This window comes from Ranitomeya variabilis, chromosome 1, assembly GCF_051348905.1.
Source record: "Ranitomeya variabilis isolate aRanVar5 chromosome 1, aRanVar5.hap1, whole genome shotgun sequence".
NCBI classification, from domain to species: domain Eukaryota; kingdom Metazoa; phylum Chordata; class Amphibia; order Anura; family Dendrobatidae; genus Ranitomeya; species Ranitomeya variabilis.
In genome coordinates this window covers 843,997,548-844,020,564 of record NC_135232.1, presented here as the reverse complement: position 1 = coordinate 844,020,564, position 23,017 = coordinate 843,997,548, and the positions used below count along the sequence as shown (strand labels likewise).

Sequence of the window (23,017 nt, the reverse complement as noted above, 5' to 3'; positions counted from 1 at the left end):
TTTTTGCTATACTGCTACCACTGTCAGACTAGACTGCAGCCTGTCCTGTCCAGCATTGAAATTGGCAACAGCCAGGCAGCCTAGTCTGACAGTGATAGTGTGTGTGCTTAGCTCTTTGATCACTGTCTCAGGGAGCGCCCGTGCTCAGCCGAGAGCGCGGCGCCCCTGCTATCAGTGTGGGAGTGGCCGAGCTGCCTCATCCTGGCTGTTCATTCTCGCTGTTCATCCAGCGCGGAGCGGAGGTGAGTCATACCTCCCAACTTTTGAAGATGGGAAAGAGGGACAAAGTTTGCGGCGCGCTTTGCGCGCCGCGGCAAATTTTAGGCCACGCCTCTGACCACACCCATTCATAATTAGTCACACCCATATCCACATCCCAACCACACCCATTTAGCACTGCCGATCACACTGTTTCATATACAATAATTATAAACAAAAAAATATGGCCACACAGTGCCCCATACTGTATAATGGCCACACATGATGCTCCATACTGTATAATGAACACACATGACGCTCCATACTGTATAATGGCCACACATGATGCTCCATACTGTATAATGAACACACATGATGCTCCATACTGTATGACCGCACATGATGCTCCATACTGTATAATGACCGCACATGATGCTCCATACTGTATAATGACCCCACATGATGCTCCATACTGTATAATGGCCGCACATGATGCTCCATACTGTATAATGAACACACATGATGCTCCATACTGTATGACCGCAAATGATGCTCCATACTGTATAATGACCGCACATGATGCTCCAGACTGTATAATGACCGCACATGATGCTCCATACTGTATAATGACCCCACATGATGCTCCATACTGTATAATGACCGCACATGATGCTCCATACTGTATAATGACCGCACATGATGCTCCATACTGTATGACCGCAAATGATGCTCCATACTGTATAATGACCGCACATGATGCTCCAGACTGTATAATGACCGCACATGATGCTCCATACTGTATAATGACCCCACATGATGCTCCATACTGTATAATGACCGCACATGATGCTCCATATTGTATAATGACCACACATGATGCTCCATACTGTATAATGACATACAGGCACGCAGCTCACACACAGGCACGCAGCTCACACGCACGCAGCTCACAAACACATGCAGCTTTGACACAAATGCATCACACACGCAGCCATCACACACACACGCAGCCATCACACACACACACACGCAGCCATCACACACACACACACGCAGCCATCACACACACACACGCAGCCATCACACACACACACACACGCAGCCATCACACACACATGCAGCCATCACACACACATGCAGACATCACACACGCAGCCATCACACACACACACACACGCAGCCATCACACACACACGCAGCCATCACACACAAGCAGCCATCACACACACACAGCCATCACACACACACAGCCATCACACACACACAGCCATCACACACACACAGCCATCACACACACACAGCCATCACACACACGCAGCCATCACACACACACAGCCATCACACACACACGCAGCCATCACACACACGCAGCCATCACACACACGCAGCCATCACACACACGCAGCCATCACACACACGCAGCCATCACACACACACACGCAGCCATCACACACACACGCAGCCATCACACACACAGCCATCACACACACACACGCAGCCATCACACACACACACACACGCGCAGCCATCACACATGCAGCCATCACACACACACGCAGCCATCACACACACACACGCAGCCATCACACACACACACGCAGCCATCACACACACACGCAGCCATCACACACACACACGCAGCCATCACACACACACACACGCAGCCATCACACACACACACACGCAGCCATCACACACACACAGCCATCACACACACACACGCAGCCATCACACACACGCAGCCATCACACACACACACACGCAGCCATCACACACACACAGCCATCACACACACACACCCAGCCATCACACACACACACACGCAGCCATCACACACATCAATTCACACACACACAATCTCCTCTGTGATGCAGGGGCGGCTGATGTCCATGTGCAGCTCTCTGCTGAAGTCTTCAGTCTCCTGCTCACAGCTCTGCACTATCCCGGCACCTCCCCCGTCTCTCCTTCTCTGCCGGGATAGCAGCTAAGAGCAGAAGCCGGAGCTCCGTGCACACACAGCCAGAGGTAGTGAATCGCTGACCTTTCTTCTTGATTGCTGCAGGCTCTCTCCTTCAGCGTGGCAGCGCCGCACAGGGGGCGGGAGGGGGGGGGGGTGTTGCGCGGGCGGTCAGGAGGCAGCTTTTATATAAAAAAAAAAAAAAACAGGCTCTCTCTACGTCCCGGAAGTGGGCGGGGCTTCACCGGCGGCCGCAAATTCGGGATTTTAAATGCCCGAAGCGGGACAGCGGGACCCCGGTGCCAAAGCGGGACTGTCCCGCTGAAATCGGGACGGTTGGGAGGTATGGGTGAGTGGCGGCGCCGAGGTGGCCGCAACCATTATGTGCGGTGCGGGGGGGGGGGCGCGGCGACGCGAGGCGATGATCTGACCGCTCAGCTGTCAGATTTGCAGCTGAGTTCGGGCAGGGCGCGCCCGCGCTCAGCACTGAGCGCGGCATCCGCGCCCCTGACAGCCCTTAAACAGCAGCAGCAGCGGGCAGGGGACCACCGGGGCCCGAGGCCTCTCCTGCGCCCCCCGGCCCCACGGCGCCCCGTGTGGCCGCCCTGCCCGCCCTGTTGAAGAAACGGCCCTGGTCGTAAGGCCAGATACTCCAGTCTCTACTTGGGAGCTCTGCAGCTCCTTCAGGGTTACTTTTGATCACTATGCTGCCTCTCTGATTAATGCCCTTCTTGCCCGAGCTGAGAGTTTTGGTGGGCAGCCCTCTCTTGGCAGGTTTGTTTTGGTAACATGTTCTTTCCATTTGATGATAACTGATTTGATGGTGCTCCAAGCAATCATCGGAGATAGGGATATATTTTTATAACCCAACCCTGACTTCTCAGCAACTTTGTCCCTGACTTGTTTGGAGAGCTTCTTGGTCTTTATGGTGTTTGGTTAATGGTGCCTCTTGTATGGTGCGGCAGCCTCTGTGGCCTTTCAGAAAAGTGTGTATATACTGACAGACCATGTGACGCTTAGATTGCACACAGGTGGGCTTCCTCTCACTAAGCATGTGACTTATGAAGGTAATTGCTTGCACCGGAATTGTTTAGGGGCTTCATAGCAAAAGGGATGAATGCATACGCACAAGACAGTTTTTAGTTATTTTAATCCCATAAATGTAATTTATGCCTATATTTTTCTCACTTCAGTTCAGCAACTTACACTATTTAGTGCTGATGCATCATACACAAATCAGATTGCAAAAATATTTAAACACAGGTTGTAATGTAACAAAAAAGGTAAAACCCAAGGGGGTGAATACTTTAGCAAGGCACTGTACATCAATATGTACATCCTAACTGGCTTATAGTTATGTGAACATTAATATAGTAGGTGATTTCACTCAGTAACATTTAACATCTCAATATAAACAGTAGCAGTAAAGGGCTTTTCATAAATCGCTTCTGGTAAGACTTAAATTGTTTTGTGTTGTAATGCAGATTTCCTCCTCTGTACTAGTTGTAATGTAAGATATTAGAAAATGTAAGTTTTAAAGTGATATTAGACAATATAAGGTATTATTCTTTTACTCTCACAACCAACAGAAATAAGTCAAAATGTAAAGATGTGGACATCATTACCTGGACAAAAAATATAAAGTGCTTAAATGACGTGTTGAGATGTGCCTCTTCCTGCAACTGGATCACAGAATCAAAGTGCTGATGATAGATGTGGGCATAGACTCGGAAAAGTCGCTTTAAAATAATTTTCGCTACAGACATAAAGTTTTTCGGAAATGGAACACCTAGAAAATAAGAGAATTATTCAGCAAAAGTCAGTAAACATTAGCCCAGTGGTTTCTGATGATAGCACAGCTGCAAAAGTATATAATGTATGGAAGGTTCAGCATGTCCATTTAATTGTATGTCAATAGCTTGTTATATAAACTCCATTCAACAGGTCTATCCTAAAAACAAGTTTGGTATATATTTGGTATGAATTTAGATAAGGAGTGGGAGATTCCCAAGGGGCAACATAAAAAACTGGAACTGCTGTGGTGGGCTGAACGAATGGACTGAACTTCAGGCCAGGTTCAGATAATCATCTAAATCTAGCATTACAGCACATACTATCAAGTGTTTTAGCTAAAAGTAACTTTCCAGATGAAAATCTGAATTGTTTGAGTAAGGAAGAATTGAAAATTTGGCCTTTTGTGGCTGCAAATTGCTGGGTCCTTGTTCCTCTTTCTATGCCTGTATGCGAACGGATGCCAGAGCTTCCTTTATCATGTGTAAGGAGATGGACATACGGTATTGCTCTGCTCCCCCTTGAAAACATTACCGCTGTGTATAATGTGATGTGTAATCTGAATAATGTCATGTGCCTTGAGTACTTCTTGTGTCGTGTGAAGTGTAAGATGTTTGCCTATGTAATGTGACAAATGTGGTAGATCGGCTCACTCGGCTACACATGGAGGTAGTCAATGGAACACTGCGCCTTTAAGGGTGCACTTGGTTTATTTAGTACAGCATAAACCAAGGTTTTAAGCACAAAAATAAACACAGCCCTCTGGGCAACACAGCAACACAAAACGGTAGCACTTCGTGCAGTCCTTGCACTAGTGGGGGTCAGCCCAGTCAGGGTTGACAATGTCCTTGCACAAGCACTATGTACATACATACTCTCCTGGAGTCTTTCTCTCCAGGTCCTCAACAGCCCAGACTAACCCTGGAGTTCAGCTATTTAAGGCGAGACCATGTGAGTCCTCAACCACGTGACTGATCACATGACTGTGATATCACCAAGGTTCTGTCAGGACACTGCAGGTGGAGATACGTGGACATTCTCCCTCCCGGTCTATGAATGTCCACTAAAACCAGCTCATGTATCTCCACCCAATAACTTCACCAGTGACTGTCAGGTATTATAATGTATAGTGATGTGATGCATGAAATACTTAGGTTAGGACTTAGGACATAAAGTAGTGTTTGCATAGAATGTAGGTGAAAGGATACTTTTCCCCAGCAACAGACTAAGGGTCAGGGAGAGAGTTAGTGTTGCGACTAGTCCACAGGGGGGGGCATAGTGCTAAGGCAGGTGACCTGCTTCCTTAAGTTAGTCAGAGAGGAGTTAGAGTCTGAAGAAGTGACAACTGTGCAGTGCAGCCATTTGGGTAAACTACAGCAAAGGGGACAACGGGACAATGAGGTAACGAGACTAGGAACTTACAGAAGCAACAGAGTGGCCTTATACCTTAAAGGGCACCTTAGGATGATGTGTCACGAGAAATCCTGAGCTTGATAAACGCTGAAGACCTAAAGAGGACTGAGACTGTCGGACTAGTGATTCCTGAGGAGTAGACCCAGGGCGTCCATAGCTATAGAACACGGAGCTGCTGAGCGGGTGTAGAGGAACTAGCTGAACTGTACTGTGGCAACAAGCTAGGCTGTGATGAAGTAGGGCAAAGCAGTGTGTTATATTGGCCATGAACAGACTACAGTGTAAGGACGATGTCTCTGATAAAGCTTCTTGCTGTGAATGAAACGTGCTTAAGACTGTGTACTCGCTATTCCTTGTACATAACCCTCATCAAGTTCAGTAAAGTTCCCATGTTGGAACAGAAGTCTCCTTTACTAATCTGTGGAACTCGTGGCCCTGGCCAGCCAATACCATCGGCAAACGGTGGCCTGCACGGGCACAAGGCCCTCCCAACACTAACACCCAGCCAGGACCCTCAATTGTCTGTAACGTGCCAGGGTGTCGGACACATAACACTCGCCTGCGGCCACCACCCTGGGCACAGTTACACTTGCATACATTTTTATGGTTCATAAATTGAACTAGAAAAGTACATGCTGAGATTCATTCCATGCAGTCCATCAGTCAGTGTGGAAAAACAGCCACGTACACTGACTGTAATGGGCCCTTGTGCTGTCGACGGCTCAAACAGCTTATGGACTGATTATATGCTTACTTAAATGAGCCATATCTCTCCAGTTAATCACTGAGTTTAGGGGCTTGATGATTGGCTGCAGCTGTCACGTGACATTATGTTACAATACAGTGGGGGACACAGGATTCAGAATGGTGCCATTGCAAAAGGTAATTGTACTATTTATTTAATGCAACAATCTGCAGGTGACATGTGGATCCATGTACCGTATGTGGAATTTGAGCATGATGCTGAAATATTTTTCCACTTACCGCTCACCTTTTCTTCTACAATCATTCTTCCAAGGTCCTAAACAGTCTGAAGGGGGCTTCATCATAACTTTATATAAATGCACCGAAGTACTCTGCAGTCCAAACCCTGTATTACCTGCAAAGTTATTTTTTATGATGAAGCCCCCATTCAGACTGTTTTAGACATCTGGAAGAATGCGTGTTTGGAGAAGAAAATGAAAGCGCTACCATGAGTCCCGTGTCATGCCAACAATAAAGTATACTGAGGCCATTTCTGTGTGAGTATATTGTTCATCCAGGGGAGTGGGCGCACACAGTTTAGCCTCAGAACACTTCCATGAATAAAGAAATGTATTTCAATATTTTGCCTGAGAAACTTCTTCCAACAATCAAGGAGCCACTTGATGTTGTACGAGGCTTTTTGCAGCATGATGGAGATCATGTCACAAAAGTGATAACTAAGTGGCTCAGTGTACAGAACGTTGACATTTTGGGTCCATGGTTAGTTAAGTCCCCATATCTCAATCCCATTGAGAAACTGTTGTTAAAAAGTGGGAGGACAAATTAAGTCACAGAAGTTGTAAGTAATGGTACCGTCACATTAAGCGACGCTGCAGCGATATAGATAACGATGCCGATCGCTGCAGCGTCGCTGTTTCATCGTTGTGTGGTCGCTGGAGAGCTGTCACACAGACAGCTCTCCAGCGACCAACGATGCTGAAGTCCCCGGGTAACCAGGGTAAACATCGGGTTACTAAGCGCAGGGCCGCGCTTAGTAACCCGATGTTTACCCTGGTTACCAGTGTAAATGTAAAAAAAAAAAAAAAAAACACTACATACTTACATTTCGGTGCCTGTCGCGTCCCCCGGCGTCCGCTTCCCTGCACTGTGTAAGTGCCGGCCCTAAAGCACAGCGGTGACGCCACCGCTGTGCTTTGCTTTACGGCCGGCCGGCGGGGAAGGAAGCTCTGAGCAGCAGCGCGGACGCCGGGGGACATGACAGACATCAGAAGGTGAGTATGTAGTGGTTTTTTTTTTACTTTTACAATGGTAACCAGGGTAAATATCGGGTTACTAAGCGCGGCCCTGCGCTTAGTAACCCGATATTTACCCTGGTTACCATTGTAAAACATCGCTGGCATCGTTGCTTTTGCTGTCAAACACGACGATACACGCCGATCTGATGACCAAATAAAGTTCTGGACTTCTAGCTCCGACCAACGATATCACAGCAGGATCCAGATCGCTGCTGCGTGTCAAACACAACGATATCGCTATCCAGGACGCTGCAACGTCACGGATCGCTATCGTTATCGTTGCAAAGTTGGTCAGTGTGAAGGTACCTAAAGGTACCGTTACACTAAGCAACTTACCAGCGATCGCGACCAGCGACGTGATCGCTGGTAAGTTGCTGTGTGGTCGCTGGGGAGCTGTCACACAGACAGCTCTCTCCAGCGATCAAGCGACTTCGGCATCGCTGAAACTGTCTTCAGCGATGCCGAAGTCCCCATGTAAAAAAAAAAAAACCACTACATACTGACTGTGTCTCAGCGCCGGCCGGCCGTAACAGCGGTGCCCAGCGGTGAACCGCTGTTACTGCAGGTTCACCGCTGGGCTCTGCTTTACGGCCGGACGGCGCTGAGACAGTCAGTACGGCAAGCTCCAGGGGACGTGACGGACAACAGACGGTGAGTATGTAGTGTTTTTTTTTTTACTTTTACCATGGTATCCATGGTAAATATCGGGTTACTAAGCGCGGCCCTGCGCTTAGTAACCCGATGTTTACCATGGATACCAGTGAAGACATCGCTGGATCGGCGTCACACACGGCGATCCAGCGGTGTCAGCGGGAGAGTTGCGACGAAAGAAAGTTCGTCCACTCTCCCTGCAACCAGCGATATCCCAGCAGGATCCAGATCGCTGCTGCGTGCCAAACATAGCGATATCGCTATGCAGGACGCTGCAACGTCACGGATCGCTGGCGATATCGCCTAGTGTGACGGTACCTTTAACTCCATGAACTGATGGGTAAGATAAGATTGGGTTGTCATGAGTCACAACTTGGCCCAGAAACTGATATCCAGCATGTCGTGGTGAATTGTAGAAGTCTTGCAAAATAAGGGTTACCACTGTAGTGAGTTTTTGCATAAAAGTCTAATTGTACTTCGGTAACCATAGAAACATCTGGCTAAAAGGTCAAAAAACACAGAAGCAGCAAACTTTGTGAAAAGTAAAATTTGTTTCAGCCTCAAAACTTTTGGCCTGGTACAAAAATATGTATTAAGTTATGAAGATGCTATCATGATTAAATAAGAAGAAAATACTATTCAATAGTTTGTGAAAATATTCTTACCTATTTTTGAGGGGAAAAGTGTTTCGTCATCAAGCTGGTCTTGTACCCAGGTCATTAGATAATCAATATATTTAGGAGCAGAGCACTTAATTGGCTTCTTTATATTTGTTCCATCTGCCCAGTGGTATTCATACCTAGAAAAAAAATTACGTTGTTATAGCTTTTTCCTTTTTTTTAACTTACATTTCCAATGTAAGGTTATTTACACAAAGGCATTGTTTTTTTACAAAGCACTCTATCTGCATGACTATAGTACAAGTCAAACATTGTTTCTTTTTGTACCTTTGTGACTTTTTTTTAATCTCCTTCTGCGCCTCTGTGCATACTGCTTCTAATAGCTGAGTGGGCAGCCTTCATTTTACCTGCTACAACTACGTATCCCAGCAGCACACAGCTTCTTCTCAGTGCTACAGGCCCCTCGTTCTTCTATCCTGTGTGTTTTCTTATACAGACGGATAGATGTTAACATGATCAATTTTTATTTCTAAGAGTTAGGTGACCATTGACAGTTTTGAATGTAGTGTGTGATCCACTATTTGACCAATATTTATTACTACCATATTTCTTTGGTGTGTTCTTGGATCTCCAGAGCATGATCATGCTCTCCCCTTGCATGCAGAACTGAGTATAGAATAGCTGAGTTGTGCTAGAACATGACGGTTGGAATAATGAGGAGGCTATGGGTGGGTCCAGAGATGTTTTATTAGGTTTATGTATCTGTTTTTCATGAATTAGAGTCATTAGGTGCGATTGCAACTGCTATCACTGAAAGAAGAGGACTGGATGGTATCAGGGCGGCCAGACAGGTGAGCGATTAGGTGAGTATTAGTTGTTTTTTTTTTGTTTTTTTTTCAAATTATGTTTGTAATTATGAGTTGAAAGTAATGTTCCAAGGAATTTATCTAAAATAGTTATCCTCTTCTGATTTTAGGAGCAGTCGATGAAATCAGTCAGTAGGATCCACCCTCCTAATCCATCTACATTGGCACGCACACCCATACTATTTGATTAGGCGGGCTGGCCAGCACTCACTCAATGCATCCCATGTGGACACCTCTGTATACAAGACCCAAATGTGCTGGGCTTGGCTGCACCCTGAAAAATAAAGTGCACAAAATACATACAGTTAGGTCCATATATATTTGGACAGAGACAACATTTTTCTAATTTTGGTTATAGACATTACCACAATGAATTTTAAACAAAACAATTCAGATGCAGTTGAAGTTCAGACTTTCAGTTTTCATTTGAGGGTATCCACATTAAAATTGGATGAAGGGTTCAGGAGTTTCAGCTCCTTAACATGTGCCACCCTATTTTTAAAGGGACCAAAAGCAATTGGACAATTGACTCCAAGGCTATTTCCTGAGTGGCAAAATCTACAGTTTGGTACATCCTGAGAAAGAAAGAAAGCACTGGTGAACTCATCAATGCAAAAAGACCTGGGCGCCCACGGAAGACAACAGTGGTGGATGATCGCAGAATAATCTCCATGGTGAAGAGAAACCCCTTCACAACAGCCAACCAAGTGACCAACAGTCTCTAGGAGGTAGGCGTATCAATATCCAAATCTACCATAAAGAGAAGACTGCATGAAAGTAAATACAGAGGGTTCACTGCACGGTGCAAGCCACTCATAAGCATCAAGAATAAATAGGCTAGACTGGACTTTGCTAAAAAACATCTAAAAAAGCCTGCACAGTTCTGGAAGAATTTTCTTTGGACAGATGAAACCAAGATCAACCTCTACTAGAATGATGGAAAGAGAAAAGTATGGCGAAGGCGTGGTACAGCTCATGATCCAAAGCATACCACATCATCTGTAAAACACGGCGGAGGCAGTGTGATGGCTTGGGCATGCATGGCTGCCAGTGGCACTGGGTCACTAGTGTTTATTGATGATGTGACACAGGACAGAAGCAGCCAAATGAATTCTGAGCTATTCAGAGCCATACTGTGTGCTCAGATCCAGCCAAATGCAGCCAAACTGATTGGTCGTTGTTTCATACTACAGATGGACAATGACCCAAAACATAAAGCCAAAGCAACCCAGGAGTTTATTAAAGCAAAGAAGTGGAATATTCTTGAATGGTCAAGTCAGTCACTTGATCTCAACCCAATTGAGCATGCATTTTACTTGTTAAAGACTAAACTTCAGACAGAAAGGCCGACAAACAAACAGCAACTGAAAACCACTGCAGTGAAGGCCTGGCAGAGCATCAAAAAGGAGGAAACACAGCGTCTGGTGATGTCCATCAGTTCAAGACTTCAGGCAGTAATTGCCAACAAAGGGTTTTCAACCAAGTACTAAAAATGAACATTTTATTTTAAATTATTTAATCTGTCCAATTACTTTTGGTCCCTTTAAAAACAGGGTGGCACATGTTAAGGAGCTGAAACTCCTAAACCCTTCATCCAATTTTAATGTGGATACCCTCAAATGAAAGCTGAAAATCTGAACTTCAACTGCATCTGAATTGTTTTGTTTAAAATTCATTGTGGTAATGTCTATAACCAAAATTTGAAAAATGTTGTCTCTGTCCAAATATATATGGACCTAACTGTATAATATGTGAGGTATTGGTCGATATTTTGCCCAAGATATGCAAGCTCACAACAAAACATCAAGGGTCCTCACATATTTATATGTGTTTTGTACATTGACAGAGTGCTGACCAGCCCGCCTAATCAAACAGTATGGGCGTGACTAATAGGTTGAGAACCAGACACTATGCATTACTTATATGTGAACAGCCCCCTATACAGGCCTCTATTGTGCAATTGTTTACTAAGCAGTCTCCCCCTCCATGAACTGGTAGGTTGTGAGTGACTGTCTATTTAGTATTTTGCACCTGCGTTTTGCAACATCTTTGTTATATGGGTTGGCTGCATCCTACAGTGCATTTGTTCAGAGACCTGGGTAGGTAAGCGGTGCTGTCCTTTTTCAGCTACATTTTAAAAATTTCAACAAGGAAAAGGGCTGATGCAAAAGTTTGGGCACCCTTGGAGATTTGTGTGCTCAGATACCTTTTACTGAGATTTCAGACCTTAATTAGCCTGTTGGGTTATTCACCATCATCGTTAGGAAAAGCCACGTGATGCAAATTCCTCAGCTTTATAAAAATCCAGCCTCCTCTAACCTTGTGCCAAAAAACATCAGCTACAGGTTTTTCTAAGCAGCTGCCTAGCATTCTGAAATTGAAAATGGAGGCTCACAAAGCAGAAAAAAAGCTATAAGAAAATAGCAAATCATTTAGGCTATGTGCACACATTGCAGTTTTTACCGCGGAACCGCGGCGATTTTGATGCTGCGGGTCCGCAGCAGTTTCCATTGCGTTTACAGTAAACATGTAAACCAATGGGAAACTGCAAACCGCTGTGCACATGCTGCAGGAAAAACTGCGCAGAAACGCAGCGGTTTACAACCCGCAGCATGTCACTTCTTTGTGCAGAATCGCAGCGATTCTGCACACATAGAAATGCATTGATCCGCTTAAGCGGATAATGTGCGGTTGCTACCCGGGGTGGAGGAGAGGAGACTCTCCTCCAGGCCCTGGGAACCATATTTGTGGTAAAAAAAAAGAATGAAAATAAAAAATAATGATATACTCACCTCTCAGCGCTGCACGCGGCCGTCCGGTCTCAGGTTTGCTATGCGAGCAGGACCTGCGGTGACGTCGCGGTCACATGACCGTGACGTCGCGGTCACATGACCGTGACGTCACGAAGGTCCTTCTCGCCCAGCATCTTTGGAACCGGACCGGTGCGTGCAGCGCCGAGGAGATCGGGATGTCAGAGGGTGAGTATATAACCATGTTTTATTATTTTTAACATTACTATTGATGCTGCATATTGCTGCATATGCAGCATCAATAGTATAGGAGTAAACCCGCAGCGGAAACCGCAAAACAAAACGTGATAAATCTGCAGGGATAACCGCAGCGGTTTTGCCCTGCAGATTTATCAAATCCGCTGCGGGAGAACCTGCAGGGACCCGAACCTACGTGTGCACATGGCCTAAAGATGCCCTTTCCTCAGTTCAAAATGTAATTAAGAAATGTCAGTTAACAGGAACAGTCAAGGTCAAGATAATGTCTAGACGGCATAGCAAAACTTCAGCGAGAGCTGTTCATAGAATTCATAGGCAAATCAGAAACCTTGATTGACTGCAAAAGACCTTCAGAAAGATTTACCGGACTCTGAAGTTGTGGTACATTGATCTACTGTTCAAATAAACCTGCACAAATATGGCCTTCATGGAAGAGTCATCAGAAGAAAACCTCTCCTGCGTCCTCAACATAAAATTCAGCGCCATTAGTATGCAAAAGAACATCTAATCAAGCCTGATGCATTTTGGAAACAAGTCCTGTGGATCGATAATGTTAAAATAGAACTATTTGGCCATAATGATTAAAGGTATGTGTGGAAAAAAAAGGGCACAGAATTTCAGGAAAAGAACATCTCGCCAACCATTAAGCATGGGGGTGGATCAATCTTGCTTTGGGGTTGTGTTGCAGCCAATGGCACGAGGAACATTCCACAGGTAGAAGGAAGAATAGATTTAATTAAATTTCAACAAATTCTTGATGGATTCTACAAATAGATAATGATCCTAAACACGCATCAAAATCCTCAACAGTCTACCTTAAAAGGTGAAAGCTGAAGGTTTTACTATGGCCCTCATAGGCCTCTTATCGGAACATCATTGAAAATTTGTGACTAGACCTCAAAACGGCAGTGCAAACCAGACAAACCTGGGAAGAACCGGAAGAATTTTCCAAGGAAGAATCAATGAAAATCCCTCAAACAAGAATTCAAAGACTCTTGGCTGGATAGAAAAAGTGTTTACAAGCTGTGATACTTGCAAAAGGGGGTGCTACTAGGTACTAACCATGCATTTTTTTTCTAATGTTAGAAACCTCTTTTTGCTTTAATTGCAGCATTGTAAGGAGTACTATCTAGAATATGGTTATTGTACCAGAAAAGGTTGTGAGCCATGAATCTATACCATCGTTAGACCTTGTTGCTATTGTTATGCTGTGGAGGAAATGTATATTACATGCTTTTACCCCGGACAAACTGTCTTCAGTGGGTTTCCTCACAGATGGGGAATTTGATTTATTAGATTATTTCTTATGTCACTTGAGACCACTGGGGACTGCATGACTGTGATAATTATAGCATATACTTCCTTTACTGACATGACTATACTAACGATTATTAAGAGCAGCTTTTGACAACATAGTATAAAAGTCTAAACTGACAGTGGCATATATAATTGGAATTAATGGCTGCCTTTTGTTGACAATACACTGAAATGTATTAATGGGAATAGAATAGCTAAATATGGTTTGAGTAGCAATGAAAGGATATTAGTTCATATATTAGATCTTCTGAACAGAATTTCCCACCAAAATAAAGCTAAGAACAGGTTATCACAGTTGTTATTTGGAACAACATTCAAGGGAAAAGTCAGCGTTTAAAGGCATGTGTCCATATTCCTTAAAGGGAACCTGTCAAATTCAGGCTGCTGAAACCATAGACAGAAAGAGTTAAGACACAAGCTGTGTGATTACAGCCATTTACAGCATGTTCAAGATCAGGTTTAGACAAGTGTATGAAAAAATCGTCCATTTTTCATCCAGAAAAATCAGATGATTTTAATTCATATTATCATCCATTTGTCATCCGTGTGTCCGTTTGGTATCTGTTGAACAGTTTAAAGACCAAATACAGTTCTTACTCTAGGCTAATCATAGCAATGTATCCAAAATAATAGAATTCAATATAGATGATGCGCATGGGATTTTTTTTTTTAAACAGCAAGTGATACAGGCAGTTTGCCCCGACAACGCCCCGTAAGTCTTGACGATATATTTGTATCAGAAAGTTCATAAATGGAGGCAACACTCCAATAAGAAATATGAAAAAATAAGTGATTTAATGCCCCACAATAATGGTGACATTTTGGTTCAAAAAATGAAAACCTTTCTGAAGCCTTGAAGTTCTCATTTTTTTTAAACTGAAATGTCGGCATTATTATGGGTGTAATGCAGCGAGGTTGGTTCAGTGTGACAGACAGTGACCACAGGAAGAGTCACCAGCAAACGTGTTTAATGTCTGCACTCACACAGTGTACAGTACACGGTATCCTCCGGATCACAGCTGGGAAACAAACAGTCCGTGGGAGTCTGGTTGCCGAGGGCGACTGCACCACCATATCACGCTGCGGGTGCCAGGAGTTCGCTCTGCTGGCTCTGTGTTAATTCACACAGGCTGAGCTTCTGCAGAGCCATCGGCTCCGCAAGTTGCAAACTCCAAACTGATACACCCAAACCCTTCCTGCAGGGCTTTTTTAGACTATGTGCACACGTTCAGGAATTCTTGCAGAAAATTCCTGAGAAAACCTGAAATTTTCTGCAAGAAATCTGCTAGAAAACCGCATGCGTTTTTTGCGCGTTTTTACCGCGTTTTTGATGCGTTTTTTCCGGACATTTCCCAATGCATTTTAAGTGGGAAATCCGCCAAAAAACCCGCAAAATTAATGAACATGCTGTGTTTTTTACCGCGATGCGTTTTTACCGCGGAAAAAAACGCATCATGTGTACAAAAAGTGCAGAATTCATTAAAAATGATAGGATGCATAATATAAACAGATTATTTGCGGTTTTATAGCGTTTTTATAGGGAAAAAACGCGAAAAAAACGCGAATAATCTGCAACGTGTGAACACAGCCTTAAACTGGAATCTGTGGCCATGGGCCACTTGCAAGACCCGGCCTGGAGGAAACGGACCGCCCCGCTACCTTTCTGTAGTCCGTTTCAAAAATAAAAGCCCATAACGGGTGTAACGGGGTCTACCAAGCTGGGGTACCTCTTTCAGTACCACCTCGTGTTTCAGGAGGTCCACTTTGTCTTTGGCTGGAGTCTGAATGAAGGACGCTGGCTGGAATTCCTTGATTACATGAGAGCATATAAAAGCTGACTGCTTCTCCACGTATTTCCAGTCTCACAACACTTTATTCACAGAGCACAGAATATATGTAACAACAGATACAGAGGGCAGGTCCATTCAAAAGCGGCCAGACATACATTACAATAGCCGCAGGGGGCTGGAGCCTGCTGATATTTACTGTGGGAATTACAAAGGTGGGGGAGGTCAGAAGGGGGATATCTTGTCTCCTCTGCCCAGGGGCGCAGCCTGTGGGCTGATGCATTAGGGACATATATCTCACATGGAACCTATTATATATACAAATAACTGCATAACATATTCTGGGTGCTGGGGGTTCTGTAACAACGGGTTTTCCTGAGCAATGTCTTGGCCAAATAGCTTGACCAGGTCCATGCTTACTTTTATTTTGCCTTGTGACTCACAGGCATCCTGCTGTGACCACAAGGCACTCCAGCGGGACTAATAGGACTCTGTCCACATCCTGGGGGACACATATCGACCCTTGCATATGTTCCCCCTCCCTGCCTCACAGGGCCATTAAATCACCTATTTTTTCATAATTCTAACTGGTGTTCTACCTTCATTTTGTAACTTTATTATTGAGATTTGGAAATTCCCTGGGAGGCTCGGCACCCTTAAGCTTTTTGCTGGTGCTGTTCCAGTTTTTATTTTTCCATGCAATGCCAGTGCTCCGTTTCTAACCATAAAATGAGCCACTGCTCTATTAACTGAGGGCTTGTTTTTTGCGGGACGAGTTGACGTTTTTATTGGTACCAATTTCGGGCACGTGACATTTTTGGATCGCTTTCTATTCCAATTTTTTGGATGCAGAATGAACAAAAACCAGCATTTCAGGATTTTTTTTTGAAGGGTGGGTTAAGCCGTTCCGCGTTTGGTAAAATGGATAAGGCAGTTTTATTTTTCGGGTCAGTACGATTACAGCGATACCTCATTTATTTTGTTTTTTATGTTTTGGCGCTTTTATACAAAAACTATTTTATAGAAAACATAATTATTTTTGCATCACTTTATTCTGAGAGCTATAACTTTTTTATTTTTCCGCTGATGGAGATGTATGGCAGCTTGTTTTTTGCGGGACAAGATGACGTTTTCAGAGATACCATGTTTATTTATATCCATCTTTCTGATCGCATTTTATTCCACTTTTTGTTCAGCGGTATGATGATAAAGCATTGTTTTTTGCCATGTTTTTTTATTTTTTTATGGTGTTCACTAAAGGGGTTAACTGGTGGGACAGTTTTATAGGTTGGGTCATTGCGGACGTTGCGATAACAAATATGTGTAGTTTTTTTGTTTATATATTTTTTCATACAATTATTTATTTATAGATACAATATCTTTTGATTTTATTATTATTATTTTTGATATTTTTTAAAATAGCTTTACAATTATTTAAAAAAAAATGTTTTAACTTTTTTACTTTGTCTCAATATAGGACTATCATTTTTTGCAGGCTGCTCGCTTGTACATCATTGGGATGCAGCAGCATCCCCATGCTGTAGAAACTGTCAGCTCTGCACAGACAAAGAAAGTTGCTGATCATGCACTGGGCACAAAGTGCCGGGTGTCAGCTGTCAGAATCAGCTGACACCCGGCGGCGATCGCCCACGCACAGCCCGTGTGCACGTGCGATTGCCATACAGTAATAATACGTCAGAAAGGCCCAGAGCACAGGGACGTTTTAGTACAAGAAATGTCAGAAAGGGGTTAAGATAAATAGCAAAATGCCGCCACCTCCCCTGTCACCCCTAAGATATATAGCAGAATGCCTACAGCGCAGGAAAAATATAAATCAGGCATGTTAAAATCCACTTAATCTTAGAGCAATTTGGATGTTAAATAGAATTCTCTTACTTTGGACCAGCTGACATTACTGGACAACTTTCCTCTGTGCAGAAATCTGTGATGGTCCCATATAACATATTGATCTGGTTGAAAAAATCCACAGCTGTTAAAGTGAAGAAAACTTGTTAGCTTTCACAATAAAAAGAAATTGGCAAATAAAGTATACAAAACATTTGTGTCATGGCCAAGAACAATATCTAAGCATGAATGACACTCGAGGGATAAAAACAACAAACTAGGTCCAGTCAGAATCATTTCACCAGTGTTTTTATAGTGACCACTGGTGAAATGGTTATCCTAATGTAAGATTTCAGCTGAAGGGAAAAACTATTTTTTGTTAAAATCTAGCAGTAAAAATGTATGTCCACTCGTGAACATAATTTCACTATTTGAAAATAATAGCTTTAATCGGCTGCAAAATTTCATTACATATTTTATAGCGGCTTGAACTCACTTTTTATGGTCCACAGTTCCAAATTCTCTGCAGAGGCACAAAATGTCTATCTCCCCAAAAATTCATTTTATACGGATTGTTTAGTCCTATAGGAGACTGAGTGTCATGATCCTATGGTAGTTTTCGGATTGACATGCCAGGGGTTAATTATGCACCCTGAGGAGGCTGATACTGGTAACAGCATAGCAGACAATGCGATCCACAACTGGACCAGCCCATCTAGCATTTGCCAGAGTCGCCAGATGGCCAGTCCGGCCCTGACTCCTGCCCTCGGATGAGTTAAGTTGACCCTGGTTTTTAGTGTGTTTCTGCCTTGTGCCTGCTCTGCACGAATATTTCCTGTTGGTGATCCGGTCTGTCCCCCACTTTGTTATTGCCTGTTGATTCTGTACTTCGTTGTTTGGTTCTATTGTTAATTGACTCCGGCCTGACACCTAACTACATTTTTGTCTCACTCCTTTTGTCCTGCGCTGTCCTCCTGTTACTGACCTTGGCTTGTCTGACTCCGCTCCCGGTGTTGCCGGCTCTTATTTTCAGCCTTGCGCCTCCCAGTACGCTCCGGTGCTAGCTGTTGTCTTTAGGACCTTCCCGCTCTGGTCTTGTGACCCGCCCGTCCTTGTCTGTGTCTCTTCACATTGCCGCTTCAGCCTGCTACTCTCTCCCCCTCTGGAGTGTGCGCACGGTAAGCACAGTCTTCTTCTGTTCAGTCCTCTCCCTCTCTAGTGTGCATGTACTGCACACACTGTCTGTTTCCTCACACTGAGCCCCTATAGGAGACTGACCCCCAATAAAACTCATACCTACAGTAATAGAGTTCGTTTCTATGATTGCACAGAAAAACACTTTTCCTTTACATGCAAATGATAACTACTCAATACGCCATAGTCATGCACAACACCTCAGTGCTCTACTCTGCCCTCTGAATCTACACACTGCACAGCCTCCCTTAGAATGATTGACAATGCTTGCCCAGAAAGAGTGCTGCCTCAGTTGAATACCCGGGTCTGCACAACCACACTGACACTGCAGGTGCCAAACAGGCACGCACACACAGTGTGAGTGTAAGTGCATTCTCCTGTCTATAGTGCCTGCTCCCTGCACATAGGCTCACAAAGTAGCCGGCATCTGATCTGCTGCAGACAGGAGAGATGGATGAGAGCACCCGGCACAGACACTGTGTGCACGCCTTTTCAGCTCCTGCAGTGTCAACACGGACGTGTTGGGCTGGAGATTCAATATTAAGGTACCTTCACACTAAGCAACTTTGCAGCGAGAACGACGACGATCCGTGACGTTGCAGTGATGTTGCAGCGTCCTGGATAGCGATCTCGTTGTGTTTGACACGCAGCAGCGATCTGGATCCCGCTGTGATATCGCTGGTCGGAGCTAGAAGTCCAGAACTTTATTTCGTCGCTTGATCACCTGCTGTCATCGCTGGATCGGCGTGTGTGACACCGATCCAGTGATGTCTTCACTTGTAACCAGGGTAAACATCGGGTTACTAAGTGCAGGGCCGCGCTTAGTAACCCGATATTTACCCTGGTTACCATTGTAAAAGTAAAAAAAAACAGTACATACTCACCTTCTGATGTCTGTCACGTCCCCCGGCGTCCACAGGGTTATGCGCTGCTGCCGAGAACTTCCTCCGCTGTGCTCTGTTACTGCCGGTGCTGACACATTCAGTGCAGGAAGCTCTGAGCAGCAGCGCGTAACCCTGTGGACGCCGGGGGACGTGACAGACATCAGAAGGTGAGTATGTACTGTTTTTTTTTTACTTTTACAATGGTAACCAGGGTAAATATCGGGTTACTAAGCGCGGCCCTGCGCTTAGTAACCCGATATTTACCCTGGTTACCCGGGTGCTGCAGGGGGACTTCGGCATTGTTGAAGACAGTTTCAACGATGCCGAAGTCGTTCCCCTGATCGTTGGTCGCTGGAGAGAGCTGTCCGTGTGACAGCTCCCCAGCGACCTAAACAGCGACGCTGCAGCGATCGGCTCGTTGTCTATATCACTGCAGCGTCGCTGAGTGTGACGGTACCTTAAGGCAACCAAGATACTGCTCGTAGCCTAGGTTATCAGCCTCTACTGCAGTGATGGCTGAACATTCACAGTGCTTGTACCCTCTTTTCTATTGGCCTTTTAAATGTAAAACCAGAGCAGCCCCCTATGAATTGAGTTGAAAATTGTTGTCCATAGACACCCTCCATCCGATCTCACTGACCTAGAGCCAGTTTCCAAAGAATAATGGGCAAAAATGTCAGCCTCCAGATGAGCAAAGTTGGTAGAGACATACCCCAAAAGACTTGCATCAGTTATTACAGCGAAAGGTGGTCCTACAGAGTATTGACTTAGTGGGGCTGAGTACAAATGCATGTCACAATTTTCATATTTATTTTTTTAACATAATTCAAATAATTTATTTCACATTTCAAAAATACTTGCTTCTTTGTGTTGGTATATCACATAAAATCCCAATAAAAAACATTTAAATTTGTGGGTGTAACGTGGAAAAATTCATGGCATATGAATATTTTTTCAAGGCATTGTATGTGAAGAAATGCTACAGAACATCTGCAACCTCAAAAAGTCACCACCAAATACTCATCTTAGGAATGGAGCCCTGAGGTGCAGGGACCTGAAGAGTTAAGAGTTAGGTAGGTAACTTTTTTTTTTACCTAATATAACTGTTCTAATTAGTAAGCACTTACTGTTTACAGCCACCCACTCATTGAGATCTTCTCCCTCTGGTAACATGACAGCCATGCGGAGGTTCCCACTACCGAGAGTGGCTTCCGCATGTTTTAACAACTCGTACTGATGGGAGCCCTCAGGAATACTTTTTTTTGGCTTAAAGGTTTTCGAAGATCGATTGCCACTGGAAAAAAAGAAAAACAACACAAACAGAAGAGAGTTGTCACTCTATACTTTAATTACGTTCCAGAATTTATAGAAGTTATCACCACAAATTATTACTTTGATATGTAGTATAAGGGCTTATTAATGTCCATCAGGACCCCACTTGTGATCCTCTCTTCTGACACCCACTAACAATATTGTACATAGCTTGCTATTCACTTAAGTTACCACAAAGTAAGGGTATGTGCACACAATAGGCTTGATCAAGGCGATTAATTGGAATTCTGGTATAAGGCTAGTTTCACATTTGCGTTTAAAAACGCAGCGTTTTAAACGCAAACGCAGGTGGTGAAAAAACGCATGTAAACGCGTGCAAACGCTGCGTTTTTTAGACGCATGCGTTTTTGCATGCTGTAAAAAAACGCGGCGTTTTGCCGCGTTTACATGCGTTTTTTCCTGCGTTTGCGTTTTCGAAACGCATGCTGAGAAGTGTGACAGCTGCCAATCATCAAAATCAACAAGAAAACCCACTATAAATAGAAATAGCTAGGGTTAGGGTTAGGATCCCTAGGGTTAGGGGTAGGGTTAGGATCCCTAGGGTTAGGGGTAGGGTTAGGATCCCTAGGGGTATGGTTAGGGGTAGGGTTTGGATCCCTTTATCACCTTGATGGTGGGGGGTGGCTTAGCAGTGTGTATTCTTGTTATTTTCTATAAAAACGCATGCGTTTTAAACGCAAACGCATGTGCTTAAAAACGCGGCAAAAAAACGCCTCTAGAAATTACTACATGTTGCATTTCTGCAACCAAACGCAAGCATAGAAAAGACGCACGTGTCGACAAACGCGGCAAAACGCATGCAAAAAAAAACGCAGGCGTTTTTAATGTTAAATATAGGGAAAAAAAAGCATGCGTTTTTTTGCGCTAAAACGCAGCGGCAAAAAACGCAAATGTGAAACCAGCCTAAAAGCTTTGAAAAATCTCAAAATTTTGTTACATTTTGGAGTTGTGCCAAAACTTAGCAACATTTAGCATTTTAAATCAGTTTCCCCAACTCTGTGAAAATGGGCGCAGCTGGTACAGGATGGTCCAATTCATGACAAGCTGTGGCGTTTCCTACGGCAGATATCTCACTCCAGTATCTGGAGCAAGATTTCTGTTGTGGCACACTCCACTTGCCAGACGCTCCTGATTAATAGAGAGGCATGCAACTCTTCATGAATTAGGAGCATCAACGCCCCATCATCAAGACCGGCAATAAAATCGTCAGTCTTCACAGATCGGTGCAATGTCTTTTTCGGACAGATTACGCTTAGAATCCACCTGAAAAAGTATTACATTTTTTTTAAAAGAATTAATATATGAATAGCAATGTCCAAATGACTTGCTGTGCATAATGTTAAGTCTTTTGTCAGTTTTAACCACCTCGAAAACTGGCTATAAGAAGTGACCTATCCATTCTCCTGGCGGCTTCTGTTTGGAAGCCACACCATTTTATACAGTATACCGTATATGTAATAAAACAAAAAGATGCCAGTGGCAAGCACGTCAGAAAAGACGTTTCAGGTAAACATCGCTTACTTTCATGAACTTAATTACACAGGTCAACAAAAAAAATTTTTTTTTCTGGTGTCCAAAATATTTTAATGAATTTGGGGTATTTTTGGGGTGCTGATTCTGAATATGTCATCAGTTTTGCCAGATTGGCTCAAGTTTTTGAGATTTTTGGTATCTTATTTATAGCACTTGTTGGTAAATGCGACGCATCATCTCATTAATTTCTTTGGATTAGTACTTGAACTGAGCAGTTCTCAATATAGTTTTGTGTTAATTAGTGTTCTAAAAGTTTGTTCATAGCTTGATTTTTGCACTAACTTTATGTTGTTGTCTGTTTTCCAGTGAAAAGCATGAACTCATCAAGAAGAAGTTGTCTTAACGATCCAGACTCATTCTGTTACATTTGTGGTGAATACACACTGCCAAAACATAGAAGAAACATAACAGACTTCGTAAAAAAAGTGTATTTTGCCTATTTTGGGGTTATGCTTGGGGACCAAGACAAGTTTTGGGCACCACACATAGTGTGCAAAGCATGTATCGAATTATTACGAAAATGGAGCAAAGGACAAAGAAAAAGCTTCAAATTTGGTGTTCCAATGGTGTGGAGAGAGCCAAAAAATCATCACGGCAAAACCATCACATCCTTCCAATAAG

At 43.9% G+C, this 23,017-nt stretch overlaps 1 protein-coding gene across 1 annotated transcript in view; it reads right to left on the bottom strand.

The window, feature by feature from the left end:
- LOC143787518 (MOB kinase activator 1B) overlaps positions 1-23,017 on the bottom strand; it is a 97,308-nt gene that overhangs the window by 15,406 nt on the left and 58,885 nt on the right. Inside the window, exons 2-5 of the mRNA XM_077276336.1 lie at positions 20,659-20,825; positions 17,505-17,598; positions 8,676-8,809; positions 3,781-3,944 (exon numbers count right to left, since the gene is read on the bottom strand). Coding sequence (XP_077132451.1) covers positions 3,781-3,944; positions 8,676-8,809; positions 17,505-17,598; positions 20,659-20,825 — 559 coding nt within the window. The remainder of the gene's footprint in view (positions 1-3,780; positions 3,945-8,675; positions 8,810-17,504; positions 17,599-20,658; positions 20,826-23,017) is intronic.